This window comes from Oryctolagus cuniculus, chromosome 7 (genome assembly GCF_051225735.1).
Source record: "Oryctolagus cuniculus isolate XC-2025 breed Fujian yellow rabbit chromosome 7, ASM5122573v1, whole genome shotgun sequence".
NCBI lineage: Eukaryota > Metazoa > Chordata > Mammalia > Lagomorpha > Leporidae > Oryctolagus > Oryctolagus cuniculus.
The window spans coordinates 51,066,027-51,085,279 of record NC_142873.1 but is presented as its reverse complement, the minus strand read 5'-3'; the positions used below and the strand labels follow the sequence as shown (position 1 = coordinate 51,085,279).

Below are 19,253 nucleotides of genomic sequence, written 5' to 3'. Positions count from 1 at the left end.
CTGTATAACAAGCACTCAAGAAATAGCATTTGTTATTATTGGCTACTACTATGTTCTTTTTTAAAAAAAAAAAAAAGATTTATTTATTTATTTATTTATTTGAGAAGTAGAGTTACAGACAGACAGACAGAGAGAAATAGAGAGAGAGAGAGAGAGAAGGGTCTTCCATCTACTGGTTCACTCCCCAAATGGCTGCAACGCTGCGTCGATCAGAGGCCAGGAGCCAGAAGCTTCTTCCAGGTCTCCCACATGGGTGCAGGGGCCCAAGTACTTAGGCCATCTTTCACTGCTTTCCCAGGCCATCAGCAGAGAGCTGAAGCAGAAGAGGAGCAGCCAGGACACAAACTGGCAGAGGCTTAGCCTACTACGCACCAGCCCCAATGATCTTTTTAATAAATCATGAAATATTACTTCAAAATAACTGTCTTTCCCTTCCTTTACAATTCTGTCATTCCAGTCTTGGTGGAAAATAAATGTATATTTCTTGACCCCCTGTGTCCCATCCTACCAGATCAATTAACACACCAATACCCACCATAGAAGCATTCAACTTGAGGCCTGAGTTCTGGTGCAGCAGGTTAAAATATCATCTCTCCAGTGCTGAGGCATGGTGGGTTAGGTCACAGCCTGTAGCACTGGCATCCCATGTGGGCACCAATTTAAGTCCCAGCTGCTCCACTTCCAATCCAGCTCCCTGTCAGTTCAGGGAAAGCAGTAGAAGATGGCCCAAGTCCTTGGGCTCCTGCACCCACATGGGAGACCCGGAGGAAGCTCCTGGCTCCTGGCTCCTGGCTAGCTCTAGACACTGTGGCCAATTGGGGAGTTAACCAGTGGATGGAAGATCTTTCTCTCTGTCTCTCTTCTTCTTTTTCTCTGTAACTCTGCCTTTCAAGTAGATTAATAAATCTTTAAAAAAAAGAGAGAGAGGAAAAAAAAAAAAAAAGATGCCGCCTTCCATGCTAGCATCCTATATGGGTGCCAGTTTGAGTCCTGACTGCTTCATTTACAATCCAGCTTCCTGCTAATGTGCCCAGGAAAGCAGAAGATGGCTCAAGTAATTGTGCCTCTGCCAGCCACCTGGGAAACCTGGATGAAAGTCAGAGCTCCTGGCTTTAGCCCCAGCTGTTGCAGCTACTTGAGGACTAAACCACTGGATGGAAAATCTCTCTATCTCCATCTCTCCCTCTTGCTGTGTAACTTTGCCTCTCAAATAAATAAATCTTTTTTAAAAAGCATTCCACTTATTGTGAGTACCAAGTAGAGGTCAAAAAAATACAAATCCAATAAAATATCTAATCTTCAATACTTTTTAACAAGTTTAGTTTAGTTGATGAACTTTTACAGAGTGCTTAGTAGGTACTGCACTATGCTAGATTCTAGAGATTGGAAGAGAAGAAAAAAGAAGTGTTTTCTGTCCTCAGGGGACTGAGAGACTGGGTACATATTCTAGGATTAGAGAGTTAGAGAACACATCCTTAAAAAAACAATGGCATCTGAGCTGACATTTGAAGGATAAGTATGCCTCAGCTAGGTCAAGAATAGGAAAAAAAAAGGTTTTCCAGGCAAAAGAAGAGCAAGAACAAAGACATAGAAGTATGAAACAGATTTGAATTGCAAGTAGTTCAGAATTAGTGGAGTAAAAAGCACATGATGGACAATACTGAAAGATGAAAGTAGATTTATAGTTTACTGAGAGAAGACAGAGCCTGGTAGAACTCCAATCTGTGTCAATCTATATAGGAAAAGCAATGATTCCATTCCCAAAGTAGCCAACATCTTCATTAGAACCAAACTTTCACCAGCTGAGCTCCCCAACCTAGGAAATATACTATTACCACAAAAATGGTAGGCATTTTCAGGCTCATTTAGGAGACATTAGGCAAGTCCCTTTGGCATTCTTTGTGCCTTTGTTTCCTCGGTTGTAAACTGAGATAACAATCATGCCTTCTTCACAGGGTTGTCTCAAGCATTAAATGAGATAATGCTGTCACATGCTTAGAGCAGCACTTGGCACACAGAAAGTGGTCACAAATGCTGGCTGCTGTCATCCATGTGGATGGGCACTGTGACCCAGGGGAAAGCACATAGGAAGGAAGTCTCCTATCTCACCATAGCCACTGGTCGGTGAAGAGTGATCTAAGCACCTGTGGGGGTTTTCAGTCGTGGTGCATGAACACCATGACCCTGAGAAAGTCACAAGTTCTGTGAGCCCAAGTCCTCTCCCTTGAAAAGTGGGGATAGTAATGCAAAGACAAAATAAGGCACTTAACTCACTGCCCAAGTGTACAGAACCCTCCATCAGTGGATTCTCCGGAGGACAGGGAAGGAAGGACTGGGGAAGCCCCTTTACACTATAGCTGTCAAAGCTTAAAAATCAATTAAACCACTCACTCAGTCAAAACACAAAGGAAACATTTATGCTAAGCAACACTTAGCATGAGAAACAATATTGACCTCAACCCAATAAACAAGTCGAGGATTAACAATTTAATTTACACTTAGCAGGGTTAAATCCAGGAGGGTCAATGTGTCACTCTTCCCTGAGCACCTTCTCCTGCCCAGGGGTGGGGGTGGAGAATAAAAGAACAGAAAAATCATTGTGTCTTCCAAGTTTTGTCCTCTTTTTCTTTTTCCTGCATCAACATAAATGTTGATGTCATTTTCACTTCTTAATGAATTCATTAATCCATAATGTGTCAGTATTTGCATTTTTGGTCTGTTATCTCTTACTCTGGAATCAGAGGATTTTCCCTTAGAATTTCCTACCTCAGTGAACATTTTAGAAGCAATCACATTACTGAGGAACATTTTTTACTGATTAGGTACCTTTTTTTATTATTATTATTTGACAGGTAGAGTTATAGACAGTGAGAGAGAGATAGAGAGACAGAGAGAAAAGTCTTCCTTCCATTGTTCACTCCCCAAATGGCCACTACGGCCAGCGCTGCACCCATCCAAGGCCAGAAGCCAGGTGCTTCTTCCTGGTCTCCCATGTGGGTGCAGGGGCCCAAGCACTTGGGCCATCCTCCTCTGCCCTCCCGGGCCACAACAGAGAGCTGGACTAGAAGAGGAGCAACCGAGACTAGAACCCGGTGCCCATATGGGATGCTGGCGCCACAGGTGGAGGATTAACCGAGTGAGCCACGGCGCCGGCCTGATTAGGTACCTTTACTATAACTTCTCTCCTATTCTAATTCTCCTTTCTTCCTGCCCTCTAGCTCAGTCTCTCTTTGACTCAGTTCATCTCTTCTTTCCTCCCAAATTTCCCCTCTATATGGAATGTGACCTTTTTCTTCTCTGGCCAGCAAAAATGAACTCAGCTTTGGAAACCTCACCCAACATTCAGCCCCCCAAACTGGTATCCTCTGGTAGGAGGCCCTTCCCCAATCCTTTAATAAAATGAAACATTTTCTCTTAAAACCTCAGAGTACACTGTTCTTATCTTCATGAAAGCACCTGTCACATATACTGTAGTTAATACAACGTCTGTACTTCCTAATAGACTACAACTACCTAAGGGGCAGAAATGTATCTTATTTGAAGTCATCAATAGTTTATTGCATGGATATATGAAATAAGGGTGGAGTCCTGGATGCTTTTCCCAGATCTGTATTCCTTCGACACTTGGAAGCCCTGGAGGCGCTAACTCTGCTCTGGAACACCACTTTCAGCCTGTCCTTTCCTCTATACAAGTACAGCTACCCATCCCCTTTCCCAAGGCTGTGGAATGCACTCTCTAAATATTACAGAAAATATCACGTTATTTAGTACTTTACCCTTTTTAGGGTAGGACACTGGCAGGGTCCCTATCTCTCCTATATATTTTCCTGACCCACTAATCTCCAAGCTTTCTCATGGAGGCTCTTCACATAGTAGGTACAGTCACTGAAAGTCTACAGAATGCATAAACAGACGTAAGAATGAACAGACACATGGGCCCAACACCGCTTGGTGTACTGGCAACGACTTTTTCTAACAAAGAGTGTGTTGAGCCTTATTAACTCACAAGAGGAAAAGATTTAAAATTCACTTACTGGCCTTTTCTCTGTACCCTAGCTTGGTTTCTATCAGTTACTTCCAGCATTGGAAAGGATGGATTAATCCATGATACTAGACCTGAACTCAAAGAGAAGGACTTAGGGCTTCATGTGTGAAAATCAGTAACCACCCCCATCTCTCCATCCAAATCAGCCCATTATTTTCTCTCTACCCATAGCATCCAGCCATGCATCCCACACAGGGAGGTGGCACCCCTCACTTCTTTTTTTTTTTTTTACAGGCAGAGTGGACAGTGAGAGAGAGAGAGACAGAGAGGAAGGTCTTCCTTTGGCGTTGGTTCACCCTCCAATGGCCGCCGCGGCCAGCGCACTGTGGCCGGCGCACCGCGCTGATCCGATGGCAGGAGCCAGGTGCTTCTCCTGGTCTCCCATGGGGTGCAGGGCCCAAGCACTTGGGCCATCCTCCACTGCACTCCCTGGCCACAACAGAGAGCTGGCCTGGAAGAGGGGCAACTGGGACAGAATCCGGCGCCCTGACCAGGACTAGAACCCGGTGTGCTGGCGCCGCTAGGTGGAGGATTAGCCTATTGAGCTGCGGCGCCGGCCTGCACCCCTCACTTCTATGTCTCAAATCACCTATCACCTAAAAGGACGTGTAGGAGACTCTTTCAGAGTGTGTCCCCTGCAGCTTTGAGGAGCTCTGCAGTTCTGAGCACCTTTCCTGCACGGCTGTAGATTCAAAAGGTGAAAGAGGGAGGGGCGGGGTGTCACCACTCCCACTTCCACCACCAGCACCACACAGCCGTTCAGAGGTTTCCTCTTCAAAATCCACTTAGCACACCTGCAAACTCTCAAGTGTAAAAAAAAATGATATCCACAACAACTCTGAGCAAAAAAGACCAAGAATAGGCTGGCATGTGGAGCAGTACTGTCCATAGAAATATCTGGTAGGATATACACAAAACCCTAGAGAAACATTTGTATTTACAAGGAAAGATGGATAAGACCATCGGAAAACAATATTGTTTTTTAAATTAAACTTTATTGTTTCATCTCTAAATCTGTCAATTCAAGAATCCTACTTTACCTCAGCACCTACTTAGACATTACTCATTTGTGGCCTGCTCCCTGGGTATCCCCCAGGGGGCACCAAACAGCTGTTTCTTTTTTTAGAACATGAGTGTGAGAAATTCTGGGTGCCTCTTGGTAGGCCCTCAAATTCCCAGTAGACAGGACCTATTGTACATACTTCTGGCGTCAGGGAGCTGGGATCTGTATTACATTAGCAGTTACTGCTCTGGCCAAATCTAAACAAAAACATCAAGAGAGAGTACCTGGAGCTGACTCAGAAGCTTCAAGCAACATGACAAGATTCTTGTTGAGAAGCAAATGGCTGTGACAGAGCCACTTCATACTGAAAATGACAGACAGATCTCTAGAAGCCCAAGCAGGCCACAGAGAATTGTAATGCTGGCTGACACAAAACAGTAAGACCTGGGTCACTGTGTTGCATCTGCACATTCTCAGGGTACCATTTAAATTTCCTGAATTAATTTGAGAAGAAAATCAGGGATACAAAGGCTTAGACAGAATTCACTGGTACAAGCAATTATCCATAAACCACAACCCCTAGCACATGGCTAACAGAACACATGCCTACTGGGACGTACGTTCTTGGAAGAGTTACCATTATAACAACAATGCCCATAATCCAGATGAGTCCATGGATCTTATTTTTAATCAAATGGTTAAATTTTATTGAAAACCATTAAGAAACATTTAACTAAATGCACTTCCACATACTATTTATAGATTAAAAGACTCAATATTGCAAAGACATCATCATCATCCCTTTAAAAGTTGATCTACAATTAGTGGTAATTCTCATTTGCAAAAAAAAGAAAAAAGAAAGAAAGAAAGCACTTCTTTATGGTTCTATTTTATGTGGGAAATCAATGTCCCTCAACGAGCCAGAGTATTTTGGAGGAAGACACTGGAGGAATAAAAGCAACTGGGGCCCTTGCCCTAGCAAATATCAAGAATTATTATAATGCTGTCCTTTTTTTCATGGGTCATATTTTTATAGGACATCACTACTCCCCAGGACTGCTTCTAACTGGGATAAAAATTATCCCCTCATATGACTTACCTTCTCAAAGTCTCGAAGCGCCTGGGTCTGCACCTGAGGGGGTTTCTCAAATGCTCTCAAGGAATGTGTCTGCCCAAAGGGGATCTTCTCACCACTTCTCCAGGTCTGTGACAGCACTGGAGGGCCTCGGTCTTTACCATCACCAAGAAAAGCTGTCAGTGAAACAGAAAAACATCCAAAACATCTGTGAAATAAACACACCATGACTGTTTCAGCTGGCATGTTCCAGCAGAATTTGGTTCCTGAAAAACACAAACCAATTCTAGACTACAGAAGAGTTCACACACAGTAGCCCATAGTAGATCCTATTAGTAATGATCTCCAGCAAGCAAAACTAGTTTGTGTTCATGCCCCTTTGCGATGTGTTCATTCCCCTCCTGGAGAGGTTATTTCTCCACCCCCTGAATCTGGGTTGCCCAAGATGAGTTGCTTTGACAAACAAACATGGAGATGAGCTCTAGCCTTGCATCTCTATTCTTACAGTTGTAGCCCCTTCCACCCCTACCCCAGACCACCAGGCTGTGAAGAAGCTAGGTCTCTCTACTGGGAGTGGAAAAGCCAAATTCAGAGAAATAAATCTACGTCAGCTGACGGCCAGTCACCCACTGCCAGAAGTGTGAGCAAGGCCACCTTGGACCCTTAGTCCCAATCAAACTGTCCAAAGATCACAGCTCAATCTGACCCCATACAAGAGCAGCAGAAAAACACCCAGCTGGGCACCACAGAATTGTGAGAAGTAATAAAGCATGGTTGTTTTGAGGCAGGAGTGAGCAAACTCTTTTCTTAAAGGGCCAGACAGTATTTTAGGTTTGTGGACCATACTCTGACTCTGTTGCAACTATTTGACTGTGCTCTCATAACTCAAAGCAGACACAGACAACACACAAACTAAGCATGACAGTGCATGAAACTTTACTACAAAACTGTTGGCTGGGATGAAGTTTGTTGCCCCTATTTTAAGTCACTAAGTTTTGCAGTGGTATGTTACACGGTAAAAGTTAATCAGTGGTAGATACTTAACACAGTGGTTACGATGCCACTTGGGACCCCCCACATCTCTATATATGAGTGCCTGGGTTTGAGTACCCATTCTGGTCTTGATTCCAGCTTCCTGCTAATGTGCACCTTGGGAGGCAGCAGACAATGGCTGAAGTACATGGGTTCCCATCACCAACATGGGAGACCCAGATTGAATTTCTGGCTCCTGGCTTTGGCTTGGCCCAACCCCAGCTGTTTGGACATTTGGGAAGTGAACCAGAGGATGGAACATCCTTCCCTACCTGTCTATCTGTCTTTGTCTCTCTCTGTCTCTTTCAAAAAAAATTTAAATAAAAAATAATTTAAATTTAACAAATACCCTAAACAGCTTTGTTTTGGTAAAAAAAAAAAAAAAAAAAAAAAAAAAGCTATAAGCTACAAAGTATTTCTACAAATCTCTACAGAAAAAATATTTAGATTATTATTTAGAAATAATAATTTTTTTTCCTCTCAAATGGTTTATAATTAGACGATAGGATAAAGCAAATATAAATAGCATCCAAGGAACCCAGAAGGATTTCTGGGAATCATTAGTCCTATTTAAACAATGTTTCTGGGCCGGCGCCGCGGCTCACTAGGCTAATCCTCCGCCTTACGGCGCCGGCACACCGGGTTCTAGTCCCGGTCGGGGCGCCGGATTCTGTCCCGGTTGCCCCTCTTCCAGGCCAGCTCTCTGCTGTGGCCAGGGAGTGCAGTGGAGGATGGCCCAAGTGCTTGGGCCCTGCACCCCATGGGAGACCAGGAGAAGCACCTGGCTCCTGCCTTCAGATCAGCGCGGTGCGCTGGCTGCAGTGCACCGGCCGCGGTGGCCATTGGAGGGTGAACCAACGGCAAAAGGAAGACCTTTCTCTCTATCTCTCTCTCTCACTGTCCACTCTGCCTGTCAAATAAATAAATAAATAAACAAACAAACAATGTTTCTGTACGTTAAAATACAAGTTAACAAAGATTACCTAGAATAAGGTGAGAAACAAAAAACCCTAATATTTGCATAGTCAAAAACACCCCACAGAGGACTGAGTATTAGAAAGAAGGCTGCAAGATGCAGAGTTTTAACGTAAGGCAAAGTTTCTCTGCGGTCCTGTAACCTAACAACCTAGGAGTGCAACTCACCTAGGCCAATCACCAAACCTAACCAGGTTACAAGAGAATCACCTCAGAAAGAACACTGTCTCCGCCATGTTTTCCCAGCGAGCCCCGCACGCGCGCACAGGAATAATAACAATTTTAACAATTAACATCTTTTAAAGCTATTGCAGGAACCTGCCTTAAGCTGACTTGGGACACCAGCATCCATACTGGAATGCTGGTTTGTGTCCAACTGGTCTTCTTCCAATCCAGCTCCCTGCTAATGCTCCTGAAAAGAAGGTGGCCCAAGTTTTCCCATCCTTACCCACATAGGAGACCAGGATGGAGTTCCTAACTTCTGGCTTCCAACTTGCTTAGACTTGGCTGTTGTAGGCATTTAGAGAGTGAACCAGTGGATGGAAGATCTCTCTCTTTCTGTCTCCTCCTCTCTCTGTCACTCTGCCTTTCAAATAAATAAACCTTTAAAGGACATTATAGTTGCAAAATAGTTTCACATGAATTATTTCATTTATAAAGTCACTGCAACCAGTGAAATAGACAGACATGGTGATTAAATCCATTTTGCTGATAAGTAAAGAAATGTTCAGACAGTGTTCCTGCTCAAGACCACATTGCTGAAATGTGGCAGAACCATTCTCATGTTCTCCGCACTCCATTCATCTCTCTTAGCAACATTCTCATTCCGTGCTATTTTTGCAGCCAAGGAGATTGTAACGGGTCTAGGCATCAGGGAAATACAAGCAGAAGGGCACTGACTCAACTGTGGCAGTCAATGGAAGTATTGTATTGCTCTGGGACAGCCTGTTAGCCTAGGCCTGCTTCTGAGAAGCAACACTGTGAAAGCATCAGAAATCAGGGCCTCAGCCATCCTCAGTCATCCTCAGTACACAGAGTGCTGCAGATTGCCATGGGGTTGGCGTTATAGATTCAGGTAGAAGACATTGAAGACAACAACTTTGTGGCTCCAGAAGGAAACAAGTAGCCTTTATTACTGAACTTTCTTTTCCAATTAGAAACAGTGACAGCCATTGCAATACACTGAGCTCCTCAGACAGTATAAGGACAAGGCAGTGCAAAGAGGGCCCTGCGTGACTGTGTCTCATTGAGAAGTAAACTGGACATATGGGCAAAGGACACCCAAGGGAACAAGAGACAAAACACCAACAGATGTTTTTCTTTTCTTCCTCCTTGCTTTGTTTTTGCAAGCTTACCAGACAGCACAAGTAAAAGTACCTGGAGGCTATAGGCAACTTCCTAGAATTTTTTTAAGTGCTCAGAAAAAAAAGACAATCCATGTCTGCTGAAGAGGATGAGCAGTATGAAGATAGGTGAAGTGAACATAGCCATTATGCAAGAGAAAAAGAAATCTTTATTTTCTCTGCAGAGAGGAAAAAAGAGAGGTTCAAAGGTCCCAGTGTACCCAAAAGGCCGTCTTCAGCCATTTTCTTGGTTTGATCTAAAATTGCCCTCACATCACAAGAAAACATCCTCATTTTTCCACCGGTGACTTTAAAGAAAGGAAATTAAGGCTGTGGGGATGGGGAAGGACAAGAAAAAGAGGGGCGAAAAGAGGACCAGGAAGATGCTGGTGAAGACAAAGATGAAAACAAAGAAAATGATGATGATCAATGGGTTTTCCAGTGCATTTTTTTTTTCTTGACTAAAAGAAGGTAACTCCCCATCGCACCACTGCTAAAACACTGAAATGTAAAATTATGATTTACTTCTAAACGGATCACTACACAATAAATTTTGGTTTTGTAAAGTTACAACAGTACCAAGTGTGTCTTTAGATTAGATAACCTTGTCCTTAATGGTTATTTCCAAAAGCCACTAACTCTTGCCTGGTAGACTATGGGGTTTTAAATTGGCACACAAATACAAAGCAGCTGTGTGTGTCTGTGCACGTGTGTATTAGTTATACTTGGACATAATTTTTTTCCATTTTCAGTTGTCTTTGATGGAGCTTACACAATAATTGTTTTGTTAATTTTACACCACTCTGTGATTGCAAATAATATAATGATGATGATGCTGCATGTGCTTTGTTGATATTCCTGGTGTTTCTAAGTAAATGCAAACATTTTTAATGTTCATTTATTCATTTGTATCCACTTGAAAAGCACAGCAACAGAAAGAGAGAGGGACAGAGCGGAATCTGCCATTTGCTGATTCCTTCTTCAAATGACGTCAACAGCCAGGGCTGGGCCAGGCCAAAGCAAGGAGCCCAAAACTCCACCAGGCTTCCCATGTGGGTGGCAGGGGATGAAGCACTTGAGCCTCATCTGCTGCATCCCAGAATGCATCAGCAGGAAACTGGATCAGAAGCAGTAGATCTGAACCTGTGCTCCTGGATGTGATGTGAGCATCTGAGCAGCAGCTTCACTCTGTGCCACAATGCCTGCCTCCGTGCAATTTGTTTTAATTAAAGGCAGCTAGAAACAAGTATTTATTTCTCATGTAGGTGAAATTCACTAGACTACTAAATGGAGGAAAATACGATAAAGCAGAGAAAGCATACAATACCACTAGATGAGTGGGACATAGTGGGAACAGCAGAGATTTCGAGACTTGGATTTGAATCCTGACCACTTGTTAAGTGTGGGAATATAGTAAAATATTTTAATTTTACTGAGTTCCATTGCTCCATTAAATGGGGATCCTACCACTATCTTGAATATATATATATATTAATGGAAAGAATAACTGAACACATCCAACCAAGTATCTGTGTATAGTAGGGATTTTGTCGGTTCCCCTTCCATTTTTGCTCCAGTGTTTTGATCTTTGACTCAAAATACAGGATCTTGTCCCTCAAAATGTTGAGTGCAATAATACTTGGAGCTTGTAAATTCAATACACATGGTTTCAAACACTAATATTAGGTGACTCTAATGTCCTTAAGTTATTTACATGGAAACCTTTTTCACATGGTACATATGAACCATCAAGGCTTCAAGGCTGATTGAAAAAGGGCAAATAAGTTAGGAAGTGAGTAAAATCCTCCAGCAGGAACAAGTTTTTGTAAAAAATTGTCACCCCAAAGAGAGTTATCTTTACTTTGGTTTTGATATTCATATCACAGGTCTCTGGCTAACGTCACTGCAGAAATGACTGTGTTACTGTTATGAACAGACTAATAATAATAAAAAATGAGCTTTGCTAAGCGCTCTTTCCTTAACAGACTCTGTACTTCTCCCAATCTTTCCTATGAGATTGGCATTATTATTATACCCATTTTAATGGTGTATTAGGGTAGAGATTTCATTTTAGTGGCAGAATTCATTTTAATGATTTTACAAGTGACTTTAATCTTGCCATTACAGAACCATTAGAAGTGTGGAGAGCTCACATAAATTTTTCAATTATAAGTTACTGCATTGAGCAGCTTCCCAGCACATATTATTATATAGAACATGTCATTCCCAGTGGTATGGGAAAATTTGGAAATTCACAAAAGTTTGAGAACATTGACACTGTGAATTTGAAAATATTGGCCTTGTGAACCTCGGATCTCTAAGTTCAAGTAGGAAGCCTAGAATTTAGCATGCAAGGCCCACAGCATCCTTACCTGTTGCCTGGCTTGCTCTGGATACCATCTCCCCACCATCTTCTGCAAAATAATCTCTGTGGAGAGAAACATATCATTAGTTAGTGAGGTACCACTCCCCAGAGCCCAATCCCCCAGCACAAAACAACTATGTGCACAAGTATTCATGGAGGTCCTATTGTAAATCAGGGAGCGTCAAGCACTGGGGATACAAAGGCAAACACCGAGCTGGCACTGCGGTGCAACAGGTTAAGCTACCACCTGTGATGCTGGCCCCACATACTCAAGTGCTGCCTCAAGCCCCGGATGCTCCATTTCTGATCCAGCTTCCCATTAATGTGCCTGGGAAAGTAGCAGATGATGGCCCATGTGCTTGGGCCCCTGTCACTCACATGAGACACCTGGATAGAGTTCCAAGCTCCTGACTTCAGTCTAGCACAGCCCCAGCCATTACAGCCATTTGGGGAGTAAACCGGCAAATGTAAGATCTCTATCTCTCCTTCTCTTTCAAGTAAAGTGAAAATAAGTTCTTTTTTTTAAAGATATAAACCTAGATGACTTGGGTGCCAACCAAACGAAAAATGGGAGAAGAGTATTCCATTAGGAAGGTAGGGCAAAATCCCTGAGTCCTGAGTCTTTTAGAGGAACAGAAAAGGCCAGTGTTGCCCCCAGACCACGCAGAACCTTGTGGGATGGGGTAAGGACGAGTTTCACATAAAACACTATGGGGACCGGCGCCGCGGCTCACTAGGCTAATCCTCTGCCTGCAGCGCTCGCACACCGGGTTCTAGTCCCGGTTGGGGTGCCGGATTCTGTCACAGTTGCTCCTTTTCCAGTCCAGCTCTCTGCTGTGGCCCGGGAGTACAGTGGAGGATGGCCCAAGTGCTTGGGCCCTGCACCCCATGGGAGACCAGGAGAAGCACCTGGCTCCTGCCTTCGGATCAGTGCAGTGCGCTGGCTGCAGAGGCCATTGGAGGGTGATCCAACGGCAAAGAAAAACTTGTCTCTCTGTCTCTCTCTCTCTCACTGTCCACTCTGCCTGTCAAAAAAAAAAAAAAAAAAAAACACCCACACACAACAAAAACACTATGGGAAACCATTGAAGTATTTTAAATTAAGGAATGAAGGGTAAAGGACCAGATCTAGATTTTAGGTAGATCATTCTGGCTGCTGAGTGAGAGTGTATGGAGGGGAAAATTACATGGTATGAGTCTATATTCCAAGTAAGATGTTGAACTGATTTTAACTGAGGGAAAAAGTGAAGATGGGGGAAATCCTGAAAAAAATTTTCAAAATATGCTTAAGAAGTAGAACTGACCCAGAAAACCTGAAATATTTAGACAGTCCATTCATGGATGTGTTAATACCATGATTCAGCAGCAAGAGCTATCTGTCCCCTATGGCAAACACCCTAGCACAGAGGGGAAGAGGAACTCAAAGCATATTCAACAAACACCTGTCAAGCACCTACCACATTTTCAGAAACTGCAGTGAACAAAATAGAACAAAAGTCCTTGCACTTAGAGTTTACAGTGAGGGAAAACAAGTAAAGCCCACAGTGGCAGCTGGGGACAAGCACTATAAAAACTTATGAATGTGAATGGGTGCTGTAGCAGGGGAAGCAATTTTCAGTAGCTGGGGCTTCTCCAGGAAACGAGAGTAGCCTTGGGGTCTCTGGGAAAGAGTGTTCTGTGCAGAGAGCATCAGACGCAAAAGCCCCCAGGAAGGAGGACATTAGATTCTTTGTGCCAGCAGGCAGGCCAGTGTGGCTGGGCAGAGAGCAGGAGATATATAGGAGGGGATAAGGTCGGGGAAGTAATGGGAGGGCTGGGCAGGGCACAGACTTTATAAAGCCTTTCAGGACATTGCAAAGCAGTTAGCCACTGGAGTCCTATGAATCAAAATAAGAAATGAACTAAGCAACTAATGTTTTTGAAAGGCGGGCTACTGTTTTGACAACAGCCTGGCTGGGTGGGGAAGGCAGAAACAGAGAAACCATTGCAATGATCTGCAGAGAGATCCTTTCAACATTTGGCTTATTCTTTCAACTTTTGGGCCCTTCCAGTCAGTTGTAACCAAAAAGAATCCTGTAGACTCAGATTCAGAGGGGACATTCAGAAGGAGGCAGAAGAGAATCTGGCCTTTGTTTGGAAATTGTTGATGTTCTTTCTTCTCTGCCCCAGGGTTGGATCTTAGCATAAATATTCCCTTTGTTAAATCCCAGATGGATGGGGACACCCTGGACTACGTGTAACGGGTACTTCTTTATCAGTCAAAAGCAGATCAGAAGCTTAGGGTTCTCTCAGGCCCTCTGCCCCTCCCCTTTCTCCTCCTCACTAAAAACCTTCAGTGACGAATACACTACTGACGGACCCTCCTCAATGAGGCAAAGGAAGGGAAGGCTGTCGACAACATCCGCCAACCAGGAAAATGTCTTGAAGAATTTGTCAGGTCTGGGGAGCGGGGTGGGGGCTCACTGCTGCTATTCACGGAGCATTTCATGGAGCTCGGCCCACAGACAAAGGTGACTGTGCTGTGCATCTGCCGTCGGCAGCCTCAGGACAAATTCAGTCCATCCAACACGGCTTATTTAGTCCACACAAGGTTGACCCATTTCTAGCTTCTCTTTGAAAATGAGTGGGTCTAATAACCCTGAGCCTGCCTTCCCACCCAGGGGTAACTAGCCCCCCGAACACAGGGCAGGCACATGTTTTCTGGCTTGCCACAGTCCTTGCCACTCTCTGTCCTTGTAGCTCCAGTTCATCCATTTACTTGCGATGTCTGCGGGCTCCTTGCAGGCTTCTAAGGCTGTTACCCCAGTACAGACCAGGGCAACAGAATCTCATATCTGCTTAAAGACACAGTCTTGAGAAAACCACTGGCTTCAATACATAATTCATTAAATTCTGGTAACAACCTATTAAAAGGTTTGTAAGTCACTGTTATCTCTCTGGCTTCAGTCTCCTCAAATATTTGTAAAAAAAGAGTATGAACTTCTAAGATTCATTGTAGTAATTATATGATTCTATTCTAATAAATGCTCAACCATAAAACCCATTTTAACACTTTCCAAGAATCCTGGGTACTTTCCAGACAGGATCTCATTCCACACTCCTTGCTCTGCAAAAGGCACGTTATAGATGAGAAGCAGGTTAAAGCTAGGCAACGCCTGTCAGTCCTACGAGACCTTGCCTTCCCCACCCCTTCCAACACTCCTGCTCAGCTTGCTGCCTGCCCAATATGAATCAATAACTGGAAGGATAGAGAGGTCACTATAGATGGGTACTGAGTTAATAGGCATACTTGTAATCTCTCAAGAGATTTTTTAAAAATCACTTTAGCTCTATTAAGAGCTCAAGTTCCCTCTCTTAATGCTAGAGAGTGGGCTTACTCAAGTGCTCCGAAAGGTGGAAAAGGAATCTGATGCCCCTTAGGGAAGGGGCTTGCCGTGAAGAAACACACTGTATGTCTGGGGGTTGCAATATCTGATAAACCAAAGTACAAAGAGAATTAGGGCACAGTTAAGACAGACTCAAGCCTGGTCCCACACAAACACACATACAAAGCAGGAATACATTCTTCCACATTATTCAAGCCTGGAAAAAACTTGTATATCATTGTCCTGGTTTCTCAAATTCAAGTGTTTCTAGATTCTTTTAAGATATCAGTTCATGAGTGACTCATGCTCAGCCAGCATGTGGTTCACCATTGATGCCCATATATAATCTTTCCTCCAAGATGCTTTTATTTTAAAATCTGCTTTTCCTGTACAAGAAAATTATACTTTTCCTCAATAAGCCTTACCATTCACTTTATCCCCACCTTCTCTATCTATTATTACCAATACCAACTCTACTAAAATCAAGTGCATCTTAATGTTCTTGCCAAAACACTGTGGCTGCTTAGTTGGAAGAACCACACTTTTTCAGAATATAACCCACTCAGAAGCTGTTCACCTTCTAATTTATGCATGGTATACAACCCATACATTCTTGATTTGTTGATAAGTACCTATTAAGTTATTAAACTGAAGCAAAATATCAACATCTAATGTGCCCTATTACTTGTTTTTCCTATAGTTTTCCAAGATGATTAAGTTGAGAATGATCAGAAAATAATTGCTCTTCCAAAAGCCATCTGTCACTTCCTGGTGTTCTGATGCTGTCAAACTGTGCTGATGATTTCTTCCAGTAATTTTCTAAGAATGATAGTTTCAACCATAGCCAGTCTATATCCCAGGTACTCAATTTTGCTTGCTTGAAATTAGCTACAGATACAGCTCCTCTCAAGAGTCAAGCATCTCACTCACTGATCCCAGTGGTCTAGTCTCTCATGACATTTCAGGCAGGGCTACAAAACTTCTGCTCCTTCTTCCTTTCCACCAAGGCATTTTCTATACGGCAGGTACAGACTTTCCTTGACAACGGCATATTGGGTGTGATTGCTTGTAGCCTGGCCTGTTCAATTTGTGGAGTGAGAAGAGTCACAGATCACCTTATGGACCATCTTATTCACAAGGAATGACAAGATGGTGATCACTTATAAAGCAGGTTCTACAACAAGTCTTTATAGAGTATTATACAGTTGCACCCCAGGACCAAGGCTACCACCAAAACTGAATCTAAGGTGCTATCAGCCTCACTTATTAAACTAATTAGCCTCAGGTTATTTCATCCCATCTGGATGTCCAAAGTCCCAAAGAGGTGGTGATGTATGAACCACCCCTCCCTCACAGGCCACTCACATACTCTTAGGCTTTTCTGAGCACCACACAGTCTGTGCCCCACTTCCTCACTCACCAACACCCTTGCTGAGCATCTCCCAAGTGTGGGGACAAAAACCAGCTACCAGAGGCATTTTCTGTCTCTCCAGCTTCTGTTAATCATGGGATTCTTATTATAAACAAAAATGAAAAAATGAACAATCTGCATTAGCATTACTTATAGCACAAACCTGGGCCTGAATTTCTACTTTTAAGTTTAATTCCATTCCATGAACATTTTTTAAAGATTTATTTATTTATTTATTTACAAGTCAGAGTTAAAGAAAGAGGAGAGACAGAACTTTCCATCTGCTGGTTCACTCTCTAGATGCCACAAAACTGGGGCTGGGCCAGGCTGAAGCCAGAAGCCAAGGGTTTCATCCAGGTCTCCCATGTGGGAGCAGGACCCCAGTCTCTGCTGCTTTCCCAGATACATTAGCAGGGAGCTAAATAAGAAGTGGAGCAGCCAGGACACAGATAAGCACCCATATGGAATGCAGGCATCTCAGGTGGTAGCTTCACCTACTATGCCATTATGCCAGCCCCCAATTTCATAAAAATTGGTTCAGATGTTTGTTATATGCCAGGTACTAGAGACACAAAGTGAGACGCTACATACACTGTCATCAAAGAACTCAGAATCTACTGGGGAGGCAGAATGTGATTTAAATAGATAATTATGAGAAAATAGGATTTCACAGGGATTCCAGAAAACACACAAAATAGCAATTAATTTTGTTCTGGTGGGGAGTTGTCTAGGAAACCTACCCAAAAAAAAGCCACAAAAAACAGAGAACATTGGATCTAGGTCTTTAAGGATGGCTATAAATACACAGGAAATATGAAAAGGCCCTAGATAGAAAAATGAAAATGAAAGTGTGCTCAGGGCTTGCACCTATCTCTCTCTCTCTCTCCCTCTCTCTCTCTCTCTCTCTCACACACACACACACACACACCCCTCCCAACCTTCTAGCTCAACAGTCATAAACTACTCCTTAGGACTCTTCCCGACTTTTTTTTTTAACCTTTCCCTCTTCTTAAGTTTTTCTCCCCAAACTCCATCCTTCAGGTTGGAATGTTAAGGGGTAGGAAAACCATTTCTTAAATTTCACTGCCCTTCTTAATGACTATAGCTTTCTCTAATCACTTAGAACCCCCAATGACAGTTTAAAATAGTCAAGAAGAAAGGGTCAGCACTAAGATTTGCACCACCATAAAAATAACCTACAGATACAGGCTAGAAAAGACCCTGGAGATGTGGAAAGGGGTGGGGGTTTAGGATGGTAGAAAATACAGGTGATTATCTTCTCTGTCTCTGTTTTCTACTTTAACAAAGGCTTAATTCTTACTGCACAAACATTTGAAGAATGTATTGATTTAATCACATTGTTCTTCCTAATCATTGACCTTAACCGAAGATGAAATAAGTAAGAGATTAGATTCAGTGTGTCTTTTTCAAACAGTGGGGGGGCATGTGATATGGCATTCAGATGGCTAAAGTTTGCCATTTCTTGGGGTCTCCACAGTATCAGGCACTGAACCAAGCACACATTCTCTTCTAGTTCCCATACTGATAAAGTTCAGTTGACATGAGCTGCTAGATTCTGCTTCAAATGCAAGAAATATCTCTGATAATCAAAGATCCTTTTTTCACATTTTTTATTTACATCCACCACATTCAACCCTGACAAATGCCAAAGGGTTAAAAGAACTGTAGTCTGCTCCTTTTTTTCTTTTTTTTTTCAGTATATGAGGCTCTGGCCCTGACAATTTATGAATGGTAGGATTTCATAAGCAGTGTCAGCTTAAAAACAAAGACATCTACAGGAAGCAATTTCCGGACTGCCTGTTTATAACTTCACAGTTCAACATGTTTCTTGGGTTTGTTTTGCTGTGGAATCCTCCTGAACACTAATCTTGCATGAAATAACCATCATTTTGGACACAGTCACCACCATCACCACCAATGAGGCTTCCACAATTTATCACGTGGCTAATACTTCTCAGGCAATATCTCCTCCAAGCCTCACAACATTCTGCAAAGTAGGTGCTGTAATTTCTACTTACAGTCATGAAACAAGAGGCCTGGAAGGATGAATTCAATTTGCCCTAGATCACGAAGTTGATGTCAAGGCCTGAACTTGAAAACTCTGTCTAACTGCAAACCTTACTCTTTGCAACAGACCTTATTTCTTCCCACTCATTTGCAGGGAAGCTCCTTGGTATCTGGCTTGACTCTGGGGAACTGATCCCTGAGAAGCTGAAGTGAAAGGAATAGTGAGTGACTTATGTGCTGTGCTAAGGAGACAGGCTTTAGACTCAAATCCTGACTTGGAATAGCAGCTCATTCCTGCTATACACAGCTTGCACTTAAATATGGGAGTGCTGGGGTGGCAAATGCCATGTGATAAAAGAATTAAAACCCTGAAAGGGAAGTGGTTGGATGACTTTTTATATAGGTCTATCTTGAAAGGCGAGTCATCCATCAGTTCATTCTTCCCTGTTCCCGATCTCCTAGTCACACCTCCCTCAGGTGATGGAACAAAGTAGAAATGAACAGTAGGGAACAAGCTCTGAGACTTCTCAGATCTGTTTGTTTTTTTTTTCTTGCCAAGAGAGACACTGAGTACATATTCTTCCTTACACATGTTGCCAAAATACCCCCAT

At 43.0% G+C, this 19,253-nt stretch overlaps 1 protein-coding gene across 23 annotated transcripts in view; it reads right to left on the bottom strand.

Annotated features, from left to right (window-relative positions):
- The window catches only part of PDE4DIP (phosphodiesterase 4D interacting protein), a 236,454-nt gene that overhangs the window by 165,077 nt on the left and 52,124 nt on the right, over positions 1-19,253 (bottom strand). For all 23 annotated transcript variants that reach the window (XR_016210704.1, XR_016210705.1, XR_518132.5 and 20 more), the window contains exons 2-3: positions 11,846-11,901; positions 6,148-6,299 (exon numbers count right to left, since the gene is read on the bottom strand). Coding sequence is in view for 17 of the 23 variants with exons in the window: in XM_089300082.1 (XP_089156208.1) it covers positions 6,148-6,299; positions 11,846-11,901 (208 nt within the window). In the remaining 6 variants the exon portion in view is untranslated. The remainder of the gene's footprint in view (positions 1-6,147; positions 6,300-11,845; positions 11,902-19,253) is intronic.